Source organism: Aythya fuligula, chromosome 19 (assembly GCF_009819795.1).
Source record: "Aythya fuligula isolate bAytFul2 chromosome 19, bAytFul2.pri, whole genome shotgun sequence".
NCBI classification, from domain to species: domain Eukaryota; kingdom Metazoa; phylum Chordata; class Aves; order Anseriformes; family Anatidae; genus Aythya; species Aythya fuligula.
Genome location: NC_045577.1, coordinates 3,226,906 through 3,246,657, shown reverse-complemented (window position 1 = coordinate 3,246,657; position 19,752 = coordinate 3,226,906). Strand labels below are relative to the sequence as shown.

Genomic DNA, 19,752 nt, shown 5'->3' with positions numbered 1-19,752 from the left:
CCGGCTCGGTACGGCTTGGTATGGCTCGGTATGGCTCGGTATGGCTCGGTATGGCTCGGTACGGCACGGCTGAGCCCGGCCCCGCAGCGGGCAGCATCAGCCCGGCCCCCCCTTCAGCCGCCCCCGGGGGTCCCCAGGCGGGGATGTCCCCGCGGTCCCCCAGCCCCGGGCAGCCGGGGGGGTCCCGGCGGTGCCTCCCCTTGGGCAGCATCAGTGCTGCTCTGGTCTCTTATTTATTTTTTTTTAATTTTTTATTTTTATGTTATTTTTATTTTTATGTTATTTTTATTTTATTTTATTTTTATTTTTTATTATTTTATTATTTTATTATTTTATTATTTTATTATTTTATTATTTTATTTTTATTTTTATTTAAACGCAGGGGCTGCATTCTCCTGCCAGGGCCAGGAGCAGCCATCGCTGCTGCTGCGCTCGCTCCTTGCGTTTCTTCCTCCTGAAAGCCCGGCAGCAGCAGAGGCAGCAGTAGAAGCAGCAGTAGAAGCAGCAGCAGCAGAAGCAGCAGTGGAAAGCAGCAGTGGAAGCAGTAGAAGCAGTAGAAGCAGCAGCAGCGGCCGCCCTCCCTGGTTGTGTTGAGTTTGGGCAGGGAAAGCTCCAGGCAAGACAGGGGCTGCTTTGTGTCAGGCCCTGAGCAGACAGACCAGGGCCAGCCCCTGCTCTGCTGGAGCAAGCAGAAAGAGGCAGAAATATGATGGGAAACGCTCAGGGAAGACTCCTCACAAGGCCGTTTTTCAGATAATTCCTCGCTTTGCTATTAACAGCTCTTCAGGTTATCCATTCGTCCCCTTTTCCTTGCTTCAGATTGCTCCCTTCCGTCTGAATTTGGCTCACAATGACCTCTGAAATCAGGCTGCTTGCTTCGCACAGCCCCTGAACGCTGCAGCTTGTTTGCAGCCCCCTTTAGCCCCGAGGACGTCCCCGCTGCTCTCGCCCTGTGCGGTGCCACCGCTGCCGGCGGCGTTGCTTCAGTGCCAGGGCCGGGTCAGCATCACGTCCTCCCACCTCCCGCAGGCTTTTGTGTTCTGCTAGAGCCAGGATGGTTCTCTGGAGTTTACACGGCTTATTTTTGGTGTTAATTAGCCCAGTAACAGCAAGCTGCAGTGATTTTATTTTATTTTATTTTATTTGGAAAATAAGGGAGATGAGGAGGTGCCTCGCTGGGTGTCGGGGGGAGACGTTGGGTGGGATGGGGGTGCCCAGCTGTGGGATCTCCCCATGATGCCTTCAAGAACCAGGGTCTGGAAGAGCCCCCAGCCGAGCCCCAAGCCCGTTCCCATGGGCTCACACTTACCCCAGTGTTGGACACCCCAAGGGGGCTTGGTGCTGAGCCAGCTGTGAGGACGAGGAGGGTCCTGGGGGTCTTGGGGCTGCAACATGCTGCTTTCCCTCGCAGCCACGGGGAAATTGCTCTTTTACTCCTTTGGCTCTTTCCCCCCTTTGCTCCAGGTGCCTCCTGCAGCACACAACATGTGGCCGAGCAAACCCTTGGGCTGCTGGCAAAGCGCTCCAGTGCCCTGTAGCCAAACAAACTCCTAATTTCCCTCATTTCTGGGGCCGAGCGCGGTGCACACGGGCAGGACGAGACCCTCCTTGGAGTCCTCGGGGTTTAAGATGAGAAATGCCACGTCTGGGCCAAAGCTGCGAGGCTCCAAGTGCCGGGGAGGATCTCTGCTGCGGGGCTCTGCAACGCTCGGGGGTGGATTGTCCAAAGAATCTAATTAGGAGCGAGCAGACCTTCCCGAGCTGTAATACGCCGAGTAATTGGGTGATTAGTATTGATCGTTGGAATGCTTAATGAGCAGTTATTGCCAAATGATTAATTAATCCAATCAGAGGAGTAATACAAATTCTGCAGGTGTGATGTGAGCTGATCTGCCAGGCAGGGAGCGAGGGCAGCGGGGGTCTCCCCGCTCGCATCCCAGGCACGTGGTGAGCCGGGCACCACCCGGAGCTGTTGGCTTTGCTGCAAACTCCCACGGCTTGGGCTGCCCCCAGCCCTGGGCTAGGGGCTCTGTCCCCTTCCCCAAAATCCCCAGGCAGACGTGTGGAGCTGCTCTGTGTGGCACGGAGGTGGGAGGATGTTGTCCCTCATCATCCATCGGCATCCAGAGGAGGCCAAAAGCCATCGACGCTGATCTCCTCCATGGGAATCTCTCCCTTGCACCCTGGATTAATTTGCTCTGGTTTCTCCTGGGTCACTCAGCCCACGAAAACTCTGCTGATGTCTGCTAAACCCATCCTGTGTGGCACAATCACCTGGGATTGCCTCACAGTGGCTCTCTGGGGATGTCCTGAAGCCACGTCACGGGGACACGGGAGCTCTCTGGGCACCCACGGCCCCATAACAATCCTTTGCTGCCCCTTACCATGCACCCGACTGTGCTAGGACTTTGTTCAATTAATTAATTACAGCACCCCCTGGCTGTGGGTGTCCGCTCTGGTTGACAGCCCAAGGACAGCCCGTCCAAATGCCACTGCTGGGCAGGGCAGGGAGGCACCCAGCACCAAAACAGGAGCTCCGAATTTTGCCCCTCTAGCGCCCGAGGGACACGGGCTCACCCCCTGCCCACGTCCCCTCCTCTCCAAGTGCTGCCTTCAGCCCCAGCCCTGCTGCCCACGGCCACGATTTCCCCCGGGGGCTGCGATTCCCCCGGCAGTCCCAACCCTGCCACAGCTCGGGAGATGATGGATCGGGGCCCCAGTGCTCCTTCCCGTGCACCCTGTAAAGGTTTGGGGCTGCTCACCCGCACCCTGCACGCCATCCACAGCTGCCTCCGCCCGCCTGGCGGGCCCTGATGCGGCTGAGCACGGCAGTTATAATTAGAAATGCTAATCAGCTCTGGTGCTTCTAGCCTGACAGCCCTGCCACCCCCAGCACAGTCTTCCCTCCCATCTGTCCTGTGCTCGCCCCCTCTGCTTCCTCTCCACATTCCTGCTTTTTGTAACCCAGCCCTACAGAGCTGGGGAGAGGGGGAGCTCCCAGTCACCACCAGTTCCTTAACTGGGGACACCCTGGGGACATCCCTGACCCTGTCTGGGGTGGGCAGGGGCAGAGGGACAGAGGTGAAGGGTGGTGGCTGTGGCTGTGGCTGTGGGCAGACCCGAGGAGCTCGGTGTGCCCGCTGGCTGTGGAAGGGGAGCTGCCCTCATTAGGATTTCCGTCATGCGCCAAGCGCTGGCTCTTCCCAGCTGAGGAGAAAAACGAGCTTGCAAAGGAGCACGGACAAGGAGGCTGAGCAAGCAGATCCCTGCCCGGGCTGAGCTGGCGGAGGAGCAATTCGTCGTCATGCCTTGTGCTCGGAGGCACAGCCCGGGGGATCCCTGGCTCGCTGGTGCCCGCAGGCAATCCCCACATCCCTGGCTCCTGGGAGCTGGGATCCTGCGGCCACAAGAGCCAGGACATTGCCTTGTCCCCAGCACCACGAGCATCCACAGCAGGGCAGAGGCTGGCAGACCTCACCCTGTGGTGCTATTGAAACCCCTTTGGGTGATGTGGTGGCAAGGGGTGCGCTGACACGGAGCAAAATGTGGATTTTGTCCTGAGCCCAGCCCTGGGCATGGCTGAGAAATACGACAGCACCTCTAAGGGGTGCAGTGCTGGGAGAAGATGGATGGAGATCCTGGGATTACAAATCAGCCTTCCTCTTCCAGGTGCTGCTTGTTTATTAATCTCACCTGCCTGCAGGAGAAGGCTCCAGCCCGGAGGCTCCATGTGCAGCAGGGAAGGGTTTTTAAGAAGCTGGGGAGATCCCTTTACCCCCTGCCCACAGCCAGCTGCTGGTGGGCATCCTGTCCTCCCTGCACCCTGAGCACTGTGATTTCCAGAGAAAGGGACACAGGAGAAACAAAGAGGCAGCACAAATGGGGTGCTCCAAGGGCTGCCCAGAACAGGCTGTGGTGGCTCCGGTGGCCACAGGCTCACGATGAGGTGCTGGAGGTGCATGCAGCTGCCTGGCAGACCTCTAGGAACGGGTTTGGCTGGGCTCATCAGGGCTAATTGGCCCTAATTGGCTCCCCCCAGTGCCGCGGTGCAGGTTTCACCCGCCGTGTGAGCAGGGTTCCCGATCACCCAGGCGTTAATGAGGGCCTGACCCCGGCTGCGCAGCCACTTGAGTTTTCCCGACGCAGACAGCTGGCTTAAGGGGCCCTTTCACTCCGCGGATATCAGATCAATGGGGGCGGTTATAATCCAGTCCTTGGGAAAGCTGGGAGCGGGCTTTGCAGCCCAGCTAGCTCACAGAGGAAAAGAAGCAAGCAAGGGGGAGAGGTGGTGATGAACTATTGATCGAGCAGGCGGCCGTGCTGCTCCCAGAGACGGCTCCTGCAGAGAACTCGCCCGGGACAGTTTGCCTCTCTGTCTCTCGCTAATGCTGCTCCATTGATCTTCTGTGACAGGCGGCAACGACGAGATTTTCATTTCTTTTTTTAGTAGCTGGAGTCATTAAGAGGCATTAATCAATAACAGGGGAAACACGGAGAGCCAAGCCGCTCGCTTCACGCGGCTGTGTTCCCCGTGTGGATTTTAGCCTCCCGAGGTGCGCCTGGTTCGTTTCCAGCAGCCAGCCAGGGAAAGGCTGCCAGGAAAAGTTCACCTTGCTTTGGACTCCGGCACCTGGAGGAGATCCCAAGCTGGTTGCAGCACCCAGCAGCTCCGTCCAGGCCGTGCAAGGAGCGGGGTCCAGCTTGGGAGCTGGTGACACCCGACCCCAGGTACCCAACCCTGGTGTCACCCAGCCCTGATCCCACGCGGGTGCCCCAGGAGGAGCTGGGCTCTGGTTTCACAAGCCCCGCTTGCTGGGTATTGATTTCACATCATGCTTTTGCTAAATCCGGTGCAGCCTGGCAGCAGTGAGAGGTGTCCCAGCCCTTGCCCAGCCTGGGCTCGTCCCCTGTGGGGTGGCTCAGCCCCCGGGGCCCTGCGGGGAGCCTGGGGCTGTCTGCAAGGAAAGCTCTTTGTGCTCAAAGTGCCCCGGGCTGCACCGCTCCCTCCTCATTGCCCTCAAGGTATTTGTGTGCCCGTTTTTCTACTTAATCAGCTCCTGCGCTCAACCCCAGCAAGTGCCTGTGGCGGTGCTGGAGCCCGTCTGGGAGAGCTGGAGCTTGGCAAGTGCAGCTGGGAGCCCTCTGCGCAGGAGCAGGAGGACAGGTTGGATTTTGGAGGGGGCTGCGAGGAGTTGCTGTGGTCCCCTGCCCTCCTGGCTGGCTGCAAGAGGTGTGTGCTGTTGTAGGGACGGGCTCGGGCTGCGGATGGAGCTGCAGCCTCCTGCATGCGGCCTGAGGACAGGCCCCCAGGGCTCCGAAGCTGGGCTGGTGCCTGAATGGACTCATGGACTCAGTCCATGGGTGTACGTACCGAGGGATGCTTCAGAGCAAGGGGAAAGCCCTTCTGGAGGAGGGGATGGAGATCCTGGAGGAGAGAGCTTCCCTTTCCTCTCCGTACACGCCTCGCTTCCACTCCCAAACCCCCGTGGCCCGCTGCTCCAGCTCTCCTGGGCCGTTACGCTGCGGTAATTACTGCAGCTCCCCAGGGAAATGGGATCTTCATCTGTGCTGTAATTACAGCCGCACATCCACGGCAAAGGGCTCAAAGGGAGCAGGGGAAGCGGCAATGGGGACCTGCCCTCCCAGCAGCAGGCACACTCGGAGGATCACTCAAGCTGTAAGCAGCCAGCACAGCCTCAGCCCTGCTCTCACACTCACACACCCACAAACACTCACATTCCCCTCCATTCGGGGTGCTCCTGGCCATAGCAGGAGCCACCGCTGGCCACCTGGCACTGCACGTAGGAAGCCACCCATTCCCGTCCCTAAATCTTTGCCCTCTCCCATCCCTGTTTGCAGGACCAGCTGCAGGTTTGCTCAGCGCTGTCACCCGAATCCAGCCCAGCTGGGGGAAGTTCTGCTGCTGTCTGGTGGCTCCCTGACACGAGAGTCTCTGACACGGAGATAGAGCAATCCCCTCTTCGGTCCCGCGTTGGCCATCAGGAGAAACCTTGGGCCAGCGACTTTGCCCTCCCTGAGCAGCCGGGTCAACCACCCCCTCACTTCCATTGGCACAAAATCCATCAGAAACGGTCAGTTTGATTTCATTTATTTACACGTGACATTTGGGGAAAAGCCTAATCCTATTGCAACTGGGGAAAAAAAAATAAAAAAGAAAAGGTCCCAACCTTTCAGCTCTGTTTCCGAGGCTGTGCCCCGCGTGCAGGGCACTCACGTTTCACCCAGCACCCCGCCTGCTGCACGTGGTGCAAGGTCCTGCAGAGCATCGGCAGCAGGGAGCTTCTCCGGCCTCAGTGTGCAAATGCAAATGCAGCAGGCAGATCTTGCAGCCTTATATTTTTTCTGTCTGCTGTTTCCTGCGCTGTCTGCCAGGAGCAGAAGCCTGGCAAGGAGTGTTTAGGGACAAGGTGGGGAGGCTGGCGTCTCTGGGGAGCAAACGGCAAACACCAGCAGGGGGTTGCTGCTCCCCTTGGCCCCTTTTTGGTCCTGCTGTGCTCTAAGACCTCCACCTCTGCAGCTCTGGGTGTCCAAAGGACGCGGGGCTGTTCTCTGCAGGTCTCTGCCACGGAGCTGCCACGGAGCCTGTGGTGTGAGATGTGCAAAGTGCTTGGGTCCCCTGACACAAGAGACCATAAAACCACATCTGGCCGCAGCTAACATCTGAGAAGATAAAGAAGTCACTTTCCCAATAGTTATCTGCAGCTGGGTAAAGGTTATGTAAAAAAATACTGGTTACCTAACATACTTTTGCAATTATTTTTTTTCTTTTATTTTTTTTTTCTTTTTAATTGCTCGTTCTTACAGACAACCTCCTGTATGCTCTCTTTCTCCAGAGAGCAGGGGAGGCTGCGCATCCACTGCCCCGCTGCCAGGGCATTTTGGCAGTCCCAGCCTTCAGCTTCTTGTGCAACCTGCCTGCTTCGTAGTCCGGTGGGTGACTGCAGCGCTCGCATTTAAACCACACTGAGTCAACATCCTAATTCCTCCCCGAGTGCTTACGCTGTTGTCATGAGAGCCCTGACGTGTGACTACCTAAAAGCCCAGCAGCTACAGGGAGCACAGCCACGGGGCACCGGGAGCTCGTGCGGCAGCTGGGGGTCAGCCTGAAGCTCTGCCCGGCCATCCTGAGAGCTGGGGAGGGAAAGGGAAGGCTGTGAGCGTGGGTGCAGCCCAGGGACACCACCACAGCATCCCCACGGCAGGGTGAGCTTTGCCTCGGGTGCCCCAGGACCCGTTTAGGCTGAGTGAGTGGGACGGAAAGGGGATGAACCCACATCCTTTGCACAAACGGCTCTCAGCCGCCGTCCTTGCCTGGCAGAGCAGCCCGCAGCAGGCAGTGTCAGCCTTAGGGCAGCCTTGTTTGTTGAGGTAAAGATGGCCCAGGTTACCCATCTGTACCCGTACCTTCATGGAGCAAGCTCTAGCAGAGTCAGTACATCAATATCATGATGCTGTGCAATTTATGTCCCCTGCCTGAGCCACACAGAGGTGACACTAAGCCACAGCAGGCTCTGGGAGGCACCTCAGCTAGCTGCTATTGAGACAGGCAAGGGGGAAGAGGATGGCTCCGTGCGTGGATGGATAGGCTGACAGAGGTCCAGAAGAGGTTAGATCAGATGCGTGGATCACCTTACGGTTCCCAGGTCTCTGGCAGGCGAGGTTATTTTGCATCCCTCAGCAGCAGGAGGTTGCTGTCTGGGTGCTTCACCACCCCGGGACTCTGTGCTGCCCACGTTATCAGTCCCTCCTCACAGGGCTCCCAGGCCAAGGTCACCGGCGCGTGCCTTGACAGGGCTGAGAACAAGGCTCAGCAGGTCGCTTCCTCCCTCCCCCTCTGCTTTTAATGTCACCAAAACCAGCTGCTGTTTTCAGCACGTCCCTTGGCAGGAGGCGAGGAGAAACGGGCTGCTGGGCAGCGCTGCCAAAGGCACTGGGAGAAGCCAAGGGCAGGCACTCGGGAACCAACGAGGGACACGTTTCTCCTTCCTTCCTTCCTTCCTTCCTTCCTTCCTTCCTTCCTTCCTTCCTTCCTTCCTTCCTTCCTTCCTTCCTTCCTTCCTTCCTTCCTTCCTTCCTTCCCAAGTGCTTTCCCTCTCTGCCCTTCTCTGCTCGTCGCGCTGCCTGCGTGGGAGACGTTCTCACTGGCTCCGTTTCTTCTCCAGGCAGGAGCTAGTCATCACAAGTGAGGTCACACACGCTGTTTCCATGGGAAGCAATACATTTAGTCAAATAAGAGTTAAAAAAACAGCGCCAGGTTACTACAAGGCATCAGACGACCGAAGCCAACCGGTGACGCTCTGGGCTTTGTGGTGTTTCACAGACCCAGCCACAGAAACCCCATCGTCGGTGATGCTGCATGGACCCTGCTGCTCATGTAGGTCCCAGCACCGTGCTCTGCTGTGAGCACTCTCATCTCAGGCAGCTTTTCCAGGCTGCTGCTGCAGATGCTCGAGGGCACCGGGCACTGCATGCAACCTGAACAGGCAGCGCCTGCTGCTGAGAGTTTGTGGTGTGCTTGGTGCTGGCTGGGTGCTCGTTTCTGCCAGCGTTTCTGGACCCTGCTCAGCTAGACTACCTGCAGGGTACGCTTGCAATGCATCTAAATAATTCAGTCGGTAGTTTAAATATGCAAAACATGCAGCGCAATCTAGTAAGTTGATTTTTTCTTTAATAAGCATTTGGAATTGCTTTCTTCTGGTTGCTGAATTGTGAGCGGGCAGGGAGGGGTTGCTGCTGCCTCTGCCCAGGGTCGGCCGCGGCTCGGGGCTGCTGACACAACCCCTGTGGCACTGGGGTGTGCGGGCCCTGCTCCGTAAAGCAGCTTGGCATGATAATGTTCATACACGGGCTGTCGTCATCTGTCAGCGCAACCACCTTCCTTATGAAATAACCCAGAGGGACAGCTCTGCTGGCTGACGTGCAGGCCCGTGTCTGCCTTCTAATCTGGCATCAGAAATCACTCCCCTTCCTTGAGCTGCAGACTAATGCTAAATGTTCCGTTTGCATCACTCCAGGTAACCTGCTGGAGAGCACGGGGAGGAGGGAATTACAGCCAGGCTCCTTTATAACCACATCCACGAAGCAATGCGTGATGCTGTCCCCTCCATGCTGCATTTCCTAGTGCCGTTTGCCACCTGCGCCACGTCCACGCTGAAAATCACATTGAAACTCACATTTCGGTGGGTCGGCTCGCACGCACCCCGGTGACGGATTGCCGGTGACTTTTCTCCCGTGTCAACAAAAGCGAAAGTCATGAGGATAACGCAAGATCACTCTAGGCCATCACATGCTCGGCTGCAAAGGCGGCGCTGCCTTCCCAGGCTGGCAGCGCGCTGGAGCAAGGCTCGCCGAGCAGCCTCTGCGATGCAGGCCCGAGGGATTCATCTAATGCCGTGCCGAGATGCTAACACAATAAGGGTTCTTTGTGGCGTTAGCAGGGATCATGAGACCAGCTCTGAGATGTCATTGCCTGGCAGTTGTAGGGAGTTGCTCTCTCCGACAGAGAGAAAGCTTGTCTGCTGGGTCAGGCATGACAGCTGCTGAGGGGTGGTGAAAACGCAGCGAGCTGCCCCTGGTTTTGGTGGCTGCTCACGTGGGAGCCGAGGGGATGAGTTATTTGTGAAGGGATATCGCTTTTCCTCTGGTTTTCCAGGAGCTGGGAAGTCTGCTGTGCTGATGCCACCGGTACCGCAGCACCAGGGGTGTAAATCCAGCGCGCTGCCAGGCCCACCTCCCACCCCGATGAAGTCATTATCATCCACGGGACTGGGATTTTACCATAAAAAGTGTTGCAAAACCTGCTGAAGCCAGAGAAAGGGTTTGTGCTGGTTCCAGCAGACTTCCTTTCATCTCCCTTGCCAGCTTCGCGCCCACGAAGCTGTTGGGCCTGATCCTGACTTCACCCCAGTGCCAGCGGGGGAACTCCCACCCGCCGAACACGCAGCTCTAGGGTCCTCTGCAGGGAGGCAGGAAAACAGCCAGGGGGTGGTGAGGGGGCACCACGAAGGGTCCCAAAGACCCCAGATGGCACCATGGGGGCACCCAAAGACAGCCCTCAGGGCACCGTGAGGGAAGCTAAAGACCCCGTGTAGCATCAGGAGGGGATCCAAAGACCCTGCACTGAGTCATGAGGGGACACAAAGACCCCACATATCGTCATTAGGGAATCCAAAAACCCCACACAGAATTATGAGGGGACTCAAAGACCTCACATATTGTCACGAGGGGACCCAAAGTCCCCACATAGCATTATGAGGGGACTCAAAGACCCCATATATTGCCACGAGGGGACCCAAAGACCCCACAGAGAGTCAGGAGGGGCCACAAAGACCCCACACAGAATTATGAGGGGACTCAAAGACCTCACATATTGTCATGAGAGGACCGAAAGCCCCCACATACTGTCACGAGGGGACCCTGAGACCCCACATATTGTCACGAGGGGACCCAAAGCCCCCACATACTATCACGAGGGGACCCCGAGACCCCACATACTATCACGAGTGGACCCAAAGCCCCCCACGTATGCCCACGCGGGGACCCAAAGCCCCCACCTCACCTCGCGAGGGGCACCCCCAGCCCCCCACACCGTACCATAAAGCACCTTAGGGCCCCCTTCCCTGCTCCACCACAGCCCCCCACGTCCCTCCCCACAGCACCGGGCCGGCCCCGGCCGCCTTCCCCCTGCCCTCCCCGCCTGGCTGAGGGCCGGGCCGGGGCTGGGCGAACCGCCCACATAAGGCGGGGGCAACCCGCAGAGAAAGGCTGGAAGGGACCAGGGTTTAGCTCGCCTCGGTGGGCCCGGGGGTGAAAGGAAGGGGAGAAAGCAGCAGCAGCATGGAGCTGGGCTGGCTGCTGTGGGGGGCGGCGGTGCTGCTGCTGCTGCCCGTGCTGATGGAGCTGAGCCCCGCCGTCAACTTCGCGCTGCGGATCGGCTTCTACTACCTGCTCTTCTTCGTCTGCTCGGCTCTCACGGCACCCGTCTGCCTGCTGGTCAACGGCGGCCGAACCGTCAAGAACATGAGGCGAGTGCTGGGGATAAAGGGGGGAGCCCCGGGGGTCGTGGGGGTGAAGCCCCCGGGACACGTGTGGGTGGTGGGGAGCCGCGGTGGGGCTGCCCACGCTGTGGGGATGCTGCTGGGGATGGCTCGGGGAGTGGGTTGGGGGTGGCTTCTAGGCTTTAAGGGGGGTTTTGGGGGTTCAGAGCAACCCCTGTGTGCCCCACTGTGCTGTGGTTGTGTGTGGGACCCCGGCAGGAGCAGCAGGTTGGGGGGTGATGCTGGGGCGCTCCCTTTGGCATGCCTGCGGTGAAGGCACCAGCGGTGTTGTCTCCTCCAAAAGTGGTGCCTGTGTTGTTTAAAACACCCCCGTGCTCCGCCTGGGGAGCAGCATGAAGAACTTGGCACCAAGCAGCTGCCCAGGGGGCATTAGGGTCCTGCCACGGCCACCCCAGGGTGCTCAGTGCTTGGGGACGAGCCCGAGGTGCTCCTGGAGAGGAGCAGCCCCAGTGCAGGTGAAGGCACAGGAGTGTTTCAGGAGCAGGGCTAGCACTTGTGTCTCTGGTGATTTCTGTCCAAAATCTTCTTGCTACGGGAGGATTTAGGCTGCTGGTGGCTACCAGGCCCTGCTGCCAGCCCCACTTTGTTTCTCGTTTTGCCCTGCAGGCTGAGCTCTGCGGGCAGGGAGTTGGGGGAACTTTTCCTTGGGGGTGAACGCGGAGCCCCCGTGCCTTGACGCATCCTCGTGGATCAAAGGTTGGGCAGCGTCCCGGCCCGTGGAGCTGGACTTTGGCTGCTTTGGGGCTTGATGCAGCTCCCAGTGCCCCACGCGGGGAGGAGCGAGCGGTGTCGGGAGGAAACGCGGCTCCTGCGCCCTGCCCTGCCCCGGGCCATGCTCTGCCATGCGCCCCGTGGGCTGGCTGCAGGCGCTACAAACCACTCCGTGCCCCGGGGTCTCCATCCCAGCTCCGTCTCGGGCATTGACTTCCTTGGCTTGCTCCGGAGAACCTTTCCAGAGCAAGGTCTCCTCCTCCCAGGAGTCGACAGCCAACCCTGCGACCGCTACAGTTTGTGATGTCAGTTATGGAAACGCCCTTTTCCCCCTTTTTCTTTTTTTTTTTTCCTACCCTTAAAACTTTTAAAATCCACAAAGCTAAAAAGGAACTTCTCTGGGAACAAGAGCTCCTTGCTCTGAACAATCCTCCTGTTGAAACCGGGAGCTGAATTTTGGCCAGAACCACCCTTTTCCTGTAACTTAAGCCCATCGTTTCCACGCGCTGGCGCTGGCTGATGATCCTGGTCGCGTATCCTAGCTGCCGGGAGGTCTGTGGCTGAGGTGATCTAACCAGCTCCTTATTTCTGCCATCTCCCAGGCTGTTTATACCGCCGTGAGGAAAGGGGTTAGGGGAGAGCACATGCCAGTGGTCAGACGGCGATAGCGGCGTCGCTGCCTGGCGCAGAACGCCCTGTCCTTGCTGTGCTCCTGGCTCCGGCGCCGAGTTGGTGTGACTTGGAAGAGGTTGCCCTCCGTGCCTGATAGAGATAGATCTGTTTATCTAGTGGCGAAACCTCTTGCGAGAGAGTTTCCAATCTGGTAAGCAGCAGCCTGCGCTAATCCTTCAAAATCAGGGGATCCTAAAAAAGCCTCTGTCGCAGGCTGCGGAGCGCGTGGGGCCGGGGTTGCTGGATCTCAGGCTCGAGCTGTTACAGATGTGCTGGAAAGGCACGTTCCCTATTTATCCACTAGCTCCTTGTGCCTGGCAGCAAGCACATCAGGTTTACAGCTGCCTGCGGCTACACCAAGTCAGGGTCACCCACAGCAGCAGGGAGGCTGCTCGCACGGCTGGAGGGTTTAGGATCCGTCTGCACAGCCCCGTGGGTGACGTGGCCAGCCGGAGCAGGGCTGCCCATCGCCTGGTTCCTCCTGGCTTGCTGCGAGCTCTGCCCCTTCGCCTCTTTCAGCAGCTCAGGCCACGTCTTGTGCAAGGAAGCGCTCGCTCCTTACTGGCAGGGGGAAGTTGGATGGTTTGCTCTTGAGTAATGTGTAACCAGCCTCTGCCGGCGGCTTCCGAGCGGCGTGACTTCCAGAGCAGCGACCTCTCCTTTGGTTGGCAGGCAGAAGGGAGGAGAAGTGGGATGTAGGTCAGGCCGGTGGCATGGCCTCCACCGTGCCCTCAGCGGTCTGTGTCACCTCGGCTCTCCTCACCTGCCCCTTGTCCCTGCTCCCCCTCGGCCCCGCAGCCCCCGTGCCTCCCTGCCTGCCTTCCCTGGGTGCGGCTCTGACCTTTGCAGCAGGTTTGCGTGCTGGGGGCTGATAGCAGCTGTGTCATGCAGCGGAGTTACCCGCGGCCACTGGCCTGCCCTGAACCCCTGGTGTTCAAGCCAGAGCCCCAGGGATCTGTATGGCAGGGGACACCCCACAGAAACACGGCCCTCGCTGCGGGAAGGAGCGAGGCAGGGAAGTTGTGTGGAGGGGAGCTTGTGGCTGAAGAGCTGGTGGCAGGGATTGGGAGGACTTTTGGGGATCAGATGCTGGGAGCCCCTCCAAACTGGGATGAGATGCCTGCTGGCTGCTCACCTGCCAGTGCAGGTGACAGAGATGCTTCCCGGGTGCGTACCCCTCCAGCAGGACCCTGTGGTGGGGGAGAAACTGATATTGTCCCTCTTTTCCCTACAGCAGGGAGAAAAACTCCATCCCCTGTCTGCAGGGAGAAGGTGCAGGGTGTCTGGGTGCTGCTGGATGCTCACAGACCTGCTCTAGGGGAGGCAGAGCTGTGCTGGTGGCTGCTCCTGGGGGCTTTGCTCCTGTGCAAGCTCCTCCACCTCCCGTCCTGGCAAATGGCTGCTCCCCTGCCCAAAATAGCCCTCGTGTGCTGCCAGCTTCTGCCCGTGTCCTTTGGCACAGTTGGAGGGTCCCCAGCTCCCACCTGCCCAGGGGTGGTGGCCGTGGGTGGTGCTGCCAGGGGCTTGGCCCCTGAACCCGGGCTGTCCGTGCTCAGCAAGGGCACAGCACCCGCGGGATGCGTTGGCAGGGCTGAGCCGAGCTGCTGGGGCCTTCTGCCAGCCCCTGACCTTCAGGCACTAGGGAAGAAAGCCAGGAGCTTGGTGGACGGACCTGAAGGTGCACTGGGGGACCAAACTGGCAGGAGGAAGCTCTTGGCTTGAAGGTGGCTTTGCCAGGGGCACTTCCCCGAGGCCAAGCTGCGTGGGGAGCACCCCGTTTACTGCTTGCAGCCTTTTGTTGTACCAGGACGTGCTTCTTGCCTTTGTTCTCCTCCTTTCTTGGCATCCCCTAGGGTAAGGACAACCCCGCTGGTGGTGGTCCTGCTGAGCAGCACCTGCCAGCAGGGCAGTGTGCAGGGTTAGCAGAGCACTCCTCGGGTGCAAGGTGCAGGCTGGTGGCCGTGTGCTGGGGAGTGGCAGTTCCTAGAAGAGCTGTCAGAGCAGGTTGTGGGGCTCTGCTGACTGCAGCAGGAAAGCGTCGGTGGCGTTGGGGCAGATCGTGATGCAGAGGGAAACGGGCAGTGATAAAGGGATGGGAGTGGTCCAGGCTCAAAGTTACTCGGCTTCCCCCAGGCTTCCAGAAATTTCCCCGCTGGAGAGGGCCGTGCTTAGCAACCGAAGCACCTTGGGCACATGGGACCAGTCATGCAGGACAGGCACCTAGGTGAACCAAGGGCAAATGAGACTGGAGGCTGGCTGGAACACGATTCTCACCTCCTTCCACCCCCTCTGGTGCTGCACGGTGCAGCAGACCCCGTTACACCCCTGCCCAGCTGCTGTCTGACCACTCTCCTCTTCTCTTTTCTCTTCCCCAGGATCATCAAAACCGTAGTCAAGACCTTCAAGTACTTCTTCGGCCTGAGGTTTGAGGTGAAAGGACTGGAGAACTTCGAGGTGGAGGGCCCGGCCATCATCGTGTCCAACCACCAGAGCATCCTCGACATGATGGGTGAGGAGCTGGCCCGAGGGAGGGAGCGCTTCTCTTGATCGCCAGCTGGGAAACCCTGCTGGCCACGCAGCCCCCCTGCCCTGGCACTGCTCTACGCTACCGAGGCAGCTGGGCCAGCTTTCTCTCTCGGTGCTGGGTTCAGGAAGGGTTTCTCCTCTCGCCCTGAGCCATCACAATCCCCTCCCCGCCTCGGATCGTGTCTCTTGTCCCGTCCAAGTGCAGGCGCTTGGGAATGGGGGGTGGCTGCTGGGTCTCACCCTCTGCCGTCACGTTAGGGCTGATGGAGGTCCTGCCCGACAACTGTGTCCAGGTGGGGAAGAAGGAGCTGATGTACGCCGGCACCGTGGGGCTCATCATCTACCTCGGGGGTGTCATCTTCATCAACAGGAAGAGCACCAGCAGTGCCAAGATGGTGATGGCGGAGGTGGCCAAGACGATGGCGACCGATAACGTGAGTGTGGCCGGGGCGGGCTGGGGGACGTGGCAGCCCTGCTGCTGCCTCCTCCGGCAGGGATTGGGTGCTGCGAGGGGATCGCTGGAGCAGGGCCTTATCTCCCCGCCTGCAGGTGAAGGTGTGGGTGTACCCAGAGGGCACGAGGAACTGCACCGGGGATTTGCTGCCGTTCAAGAAGGGAGCGTTTCACGTCGCCGTCCAGGCGCAGGTAACAGCGCTTTGCCCCTGCGTGGGGGGACCCTGGAAGGTTTTGCAGACGGGTTGTGCAGTCACGGGGCCAGTTTGCTCTCAAGGAAGCTGTGCTCCTCCGTTAAACCACCATTAGGTGTCACAAGCACTGCCCAGCGAGAGCTGAGAGCCTCTCCCTCTGCAGGAGCAACGTGACCACTTGGAGCAGGTGGCTGCAGGCAGCGGACAAGCTGCCGTGTCCCCTCTGCTGACCACCCCAGCACTGTGGTCCTGGTGTCCCATCTGGAGGGCAGAGCATGGGGACGGGCACACCTGATCCCTGAGCAGAGCTGCTTTAGGGTCAGGCCCTCCGGGCTGGCTCGTGGGCAGCTCCTGGCAGAGCTCGCCCCTGGCAGGGAGCCCAGCGGGCCCTGCGCCTCCGCAGCTCAACCTGGAGGATCCCAAAGCTGTCAATTCCTTTCTCAATCCCCCAGGCTGCGAGAGCGAAGTGTTGATTTGGGTTTATTAAAGCTCAAGCTTCAGAGCAACATCTGGGCTCGCTCTTTGTAGAAAAAGCTGCTTCTTCCCAGGCAGCCATATGGCACCGCTCCGCATTGCCTTAAAATGCCTTCCCACCCCAAAATGACAAGACCTGTGAGCAGTCAGCGGGGGAACAACCCGTTCCTTGGCTCTGGGCTCTTGGCACTCCTCAAGGAGTGGTGGTGTCCAACTGGAGCCCCGGGGTGTTGGTACAAGCCCAGGTGGAGCCCGAATTGTGCCACCCTTGCTCCTGCCGGGGCTGGTTGGTGGGGCCAGCGGGAAGGGCTGCTGGCGGAAACGGCACCCAGCTCTGTTTACACTCCCCGTGAGTCACCAGCTGCAGATCCTGCCTGTGTTAGCAGCACTGGAGCACCGTGGCTCTGTGCTTGCCCTCCTGGCCGTGTCTCTGCCTGTCGGAGGCTCCCCTGGGAGCAGGGGGGGTGCAGCCGATGACGCCCTGTGAGCAGCTGAAGGCGCAGCGCCTGGCCTGCCCCACGCTCGTGCTGACCCAGCACAGGAGGCCTGTCCAAACAGGCACCTTGTAATGCTTGCAGGTCGGAAACTACCTGCCTTTTGAAGCCTGCCCTGGAAGGAGCCAGGCTGAGCGCTGTCTAGGGCTGAAGTGTAGCCTCCCCTATGGGGCTGTGCACCCCAAAAGGCCCAGAGCCGGCCCCGTTGCCTGGGACTCGTTCACGGCTTGTCTCTGCCCTGCCCTGGGATGCTGCAGTGCGAGTAACTTTTCCCTTTTCCCCTCTTCCTCCCCAAGGTCCCGGTGATCCCCGTGGTGTACTCCTCCTTCACCACCTTCTATAACCCAAAGAAGAATCTGTTCACATCAGGTACGAAGGAAACCTTGCAGAGACGGGGGCGATGCCATCTCCGTGTGGGAGGGAAGCGGTGCGGAGCAGCAGGAGCCCTGCTGGCAGATGCGTGGAGGCAGTTCAAATGCTTGGCACCGCAGCCTGGGCTGGGTTAACTCGGGAAAGAATGCGATTAAACGTGCCAAGTTTTCATTAAAAAAGGGGCACCACCTCGCCCTCTCGTAGCTGGCACAGCCAGGGATGAGGGCTCAGGCTCTGGGGAAGAAGCAAGCAGGGTCTGCCTGCAGGCCTTTCAGAGCAGGGACCCCTCTGCGAGTTGTGTCAGTGCTCGGGAGGCTGTCAGTGAAAGTGCCGGGCAGAAAATTGGCTTTCACCCAGCTTGGATCAGTAGCTCCAGTTCTGGGAGCTCTGTGTGCTCCGTGCCTGGCTCAACGGAGCCAGCCAAAGGCAGGAGGCCGGGTAGGAGCAGATGGAGGGAGCACCTGGCCCAGGCTGAGCCCCGCGTGCTCGTCCCAGCCTTGGCTGAAAACCCTGCAGAGCAGGCGTTGCTGCAGTCGTTCAGGAGAGTGGTGGGTCCTGATGTGGATTTACACCCGGTCCTGATGTGGATTTACACCCTGACGTGTGGCTAGGGCTTGGCTGTGCCCGTGGGCTGAGCTCCTCTGGAGCAGAGGGGCCTAACCCAAAGCACGACGCTGCCAGAAGCTGCAGCCTCCTCTCCTGCCCTGCCCTGCAGACTGGGGCATGGGAAATGCTTCGCTGTTTGCTTTGTGCAGCTGCTCAGGACAGGGCCTGATTCCCAGAGCGATCCCTCCCCCTGAGGGCAGCGCGCCCTGTGCTGGCAGGGCCGGGTGCCTGGGGGTGAGGGCCGGGCAGGGGGTGAAGGTGTCCTGGGAGGGCAGGGAGCAGCGCTCCCATCGCGTGGGGGGCTTCTCACAGCCTCTTCTTGTCTTCCCAGGCAAAATCAAGGTCGAGGTTCTGCCTCCGATAGAGACCAAAGGCCTGACATCCGACGATGTCTCTGAGCTCACCGACAGATGCTACCGCACCATGAGGGCCACCCTCTTCAGGCTGTCCGGCCGCCCAGGAGAGGTGAAGGACTCGTCCTAGATGCTCCTCCAGTGGCGTCACCATGCGGTGGTGGCTGAAGGGACCTGTCTGTTGCCAAATACCCAAGGAACTTCTCTTCTGCAGTGACTTCTAACTCTGGGGACATCGTGGACTGGCACACGAGGCGTGTTGAGCCAGCGCTGAGGTTCCCCATTGAGCGGATTTCTCTTCTGGGTACATTATCTTGCAATGAAACGTCTCCTTTTTTCTGTATTTCTCAGGCATCAAACTTGTGCTACCAAAGGGCTCGATGACAGAGAGGTGAGTTCCCCAGCTCGGGCAGCTGCTGTGGGGCGATGAAGAAAGCCTGGCTGGAGGCTGGGCTCTGCCCCGTGTCCCCACGCCTGCGTTAGGTGCTGGCCCTGTACGGCCCCAGGTGGAAAGCCACCAGGCAGCAACGTGCACATGACGCTGCTCAGACCAAGCTGAAAATTGGGTAAAAAGCCCAACTCTGTGCGTGCTGGGAGCACAGTGTCCTCCCTGGGCAGGGCAGAGCTCCCGGCTGTCTCTGAGAGATGCCCTTGGGTCTCAGCAGCGCCTTGTGCCGGGGCTTTGCGTTGCCCAGGCGCTCTTGAGCCAAGCCTTTTGCACTTTGTGGAAAGCTCCCAAGGCCAATAACTTCAGGTGGGCTGAAAAGGGGAGTGCACACAGCCTTTTAAATGTCTCTTAGGGCTCAGATTTCCTTTATCTGAACGAGTGCTCTTGGTCACTGAGGGGTGCAGCAGTGCAGGGGAAGCTGTAGGCTCCCCAAGCCAGCATACGCGGGCTGGGGCTGTCTGAGTGCTGCCCAGCCTTGCCAGAAATCATCTTCTGAATGAGACCCCACGCCTGCTGCTGGCATTCAGAGCCACAGCCTGATTAAAAACAGCCCAGATCTGTTAGGGTCTGCCAAGCTGCGCTCAGGACAAGCCCCTGGACGCTGCGGGACACGCACCCGGGCTGCCCCAGTGCTTCCTCGGTGCAAGTTTCTGCCAGCTCCCTGCTGTGCTCTCTGCTCCAGCCCCTCGCAGTGAGCATCCCGGTGCCTGTGGTGCTTGTTCCAGAGGCAGGGGGCTCCTGTCGCAGCCTTGTCATGGTCAGCACTGGCCGAAAGATGGTGCCTCTCCCTTGTCTGTGGGCTGAGCTCGGCGGAGCTGCTGCTCCGAGAGAGAGATGCAAAACTCAGGAGGAGCCACGGGGTGTGTGAGCTGCATCTGTAACGAGCAACGGAGCTGGGAAGGCTTCGGCTCTTCCCCTGGGGGGAAATAAGCTCCGTGCTCAGAGCAGGAGTTCAGCTAACGGGGTTTCCCCTGTGCTCCGGGGTAGGGGACCAGCAGGGCTCCTGGATCCCTTGCTAGGAGCTCCAGGAGCGCTGATGCCCTCTGAGAAGAGCAGGGCTGGCTCACGGGGGTGCTTCCAGGGTGTGGGGAGGCTTCAGCACCCCTGCTAAAGGGGCAACACCTCGAGGTGAGCCCCCTGGGGCTGCTTGGGTACCCCGTACAGCCGGGTCTTGCAGCCTGTCTGTGGCTGCGCTGGTGGAAGCGGGCTCGCAGGGCATTTTTGGGGGTAAAGCCTTGCCTGGGGCTTTACGGGGGGGGCTTCACGGTACAGTCTCAGGTGTCAGACCCGTGGGATGGGTCGGGGTGGGAGGATGGAAACTCAACCAGCACTTTGTAAGAGCGGCAGGCGAGCGGCTGTCAGAGAGGTTAA

At 59.5% G+C, this 19,752-nt stretch overlaps 1 protein-coding gene across 1 annotated transcript; it reads left to right on the top strand.

Annotated features, from left to right (window-relative positions):
• Window positions 1-5,626: 5,626 nt before the first annotated feature.
• On the top strand, window positions 5,627-18,559 carry AGPAT2 (1-acylglycerol-3-phosphate O-acyltransferase 2). Its single transcript, XM_032200499.1, has 7 exons — window positions 5,627-5,677; window positions 5,860-6,092; window positions 14,837-14,970; window positions 15,246-15,421; window positions 15,537-15,632; window positions 16,899-16,971; window positions 17,912-18,559. The coding sequence occupies exons 1-7, from the start codon at window positions 5,627-5,629 to the stop codon at window positions 18,061-18,063; spliced, it is 915 nt and encodes a 304-aa protein (XP_032056390.1). The 3' UTR covers window positions 18,064-18,559.
• The last annotated feature ends 1,193 nt before the right edge of the window (window positions 18,560-19,752 follow it).

What these genes read in the sequence shown, in the direction of transcription:
- AGPAT2 (XM_032200499.1), top strand. Translation starts at nt 5,627, where the DNA reads ATGGGGACCTGCCCTCCCAGCAGCAGGCACACTCGGAGGATCACTCAA. An exon ending in CTCGGAGGATCACTCAAGCT is followed by an intron (nt 5,678 to 5,859) that starts GTAAGCAGCCAG and finishes CCCTGTTTGCAG; the next exon opens with GACCAGCTGCAGGTTTGCTC. An exon ending in GAGCATCCTCGACATGATGG is followed by an intron (nt 14,971 to 15,245) that starts GTGAGGAGCTGG and finishes CCGTCACGTTAG; the next exon opens with GGCTGATGGAGGTCCTGCCC.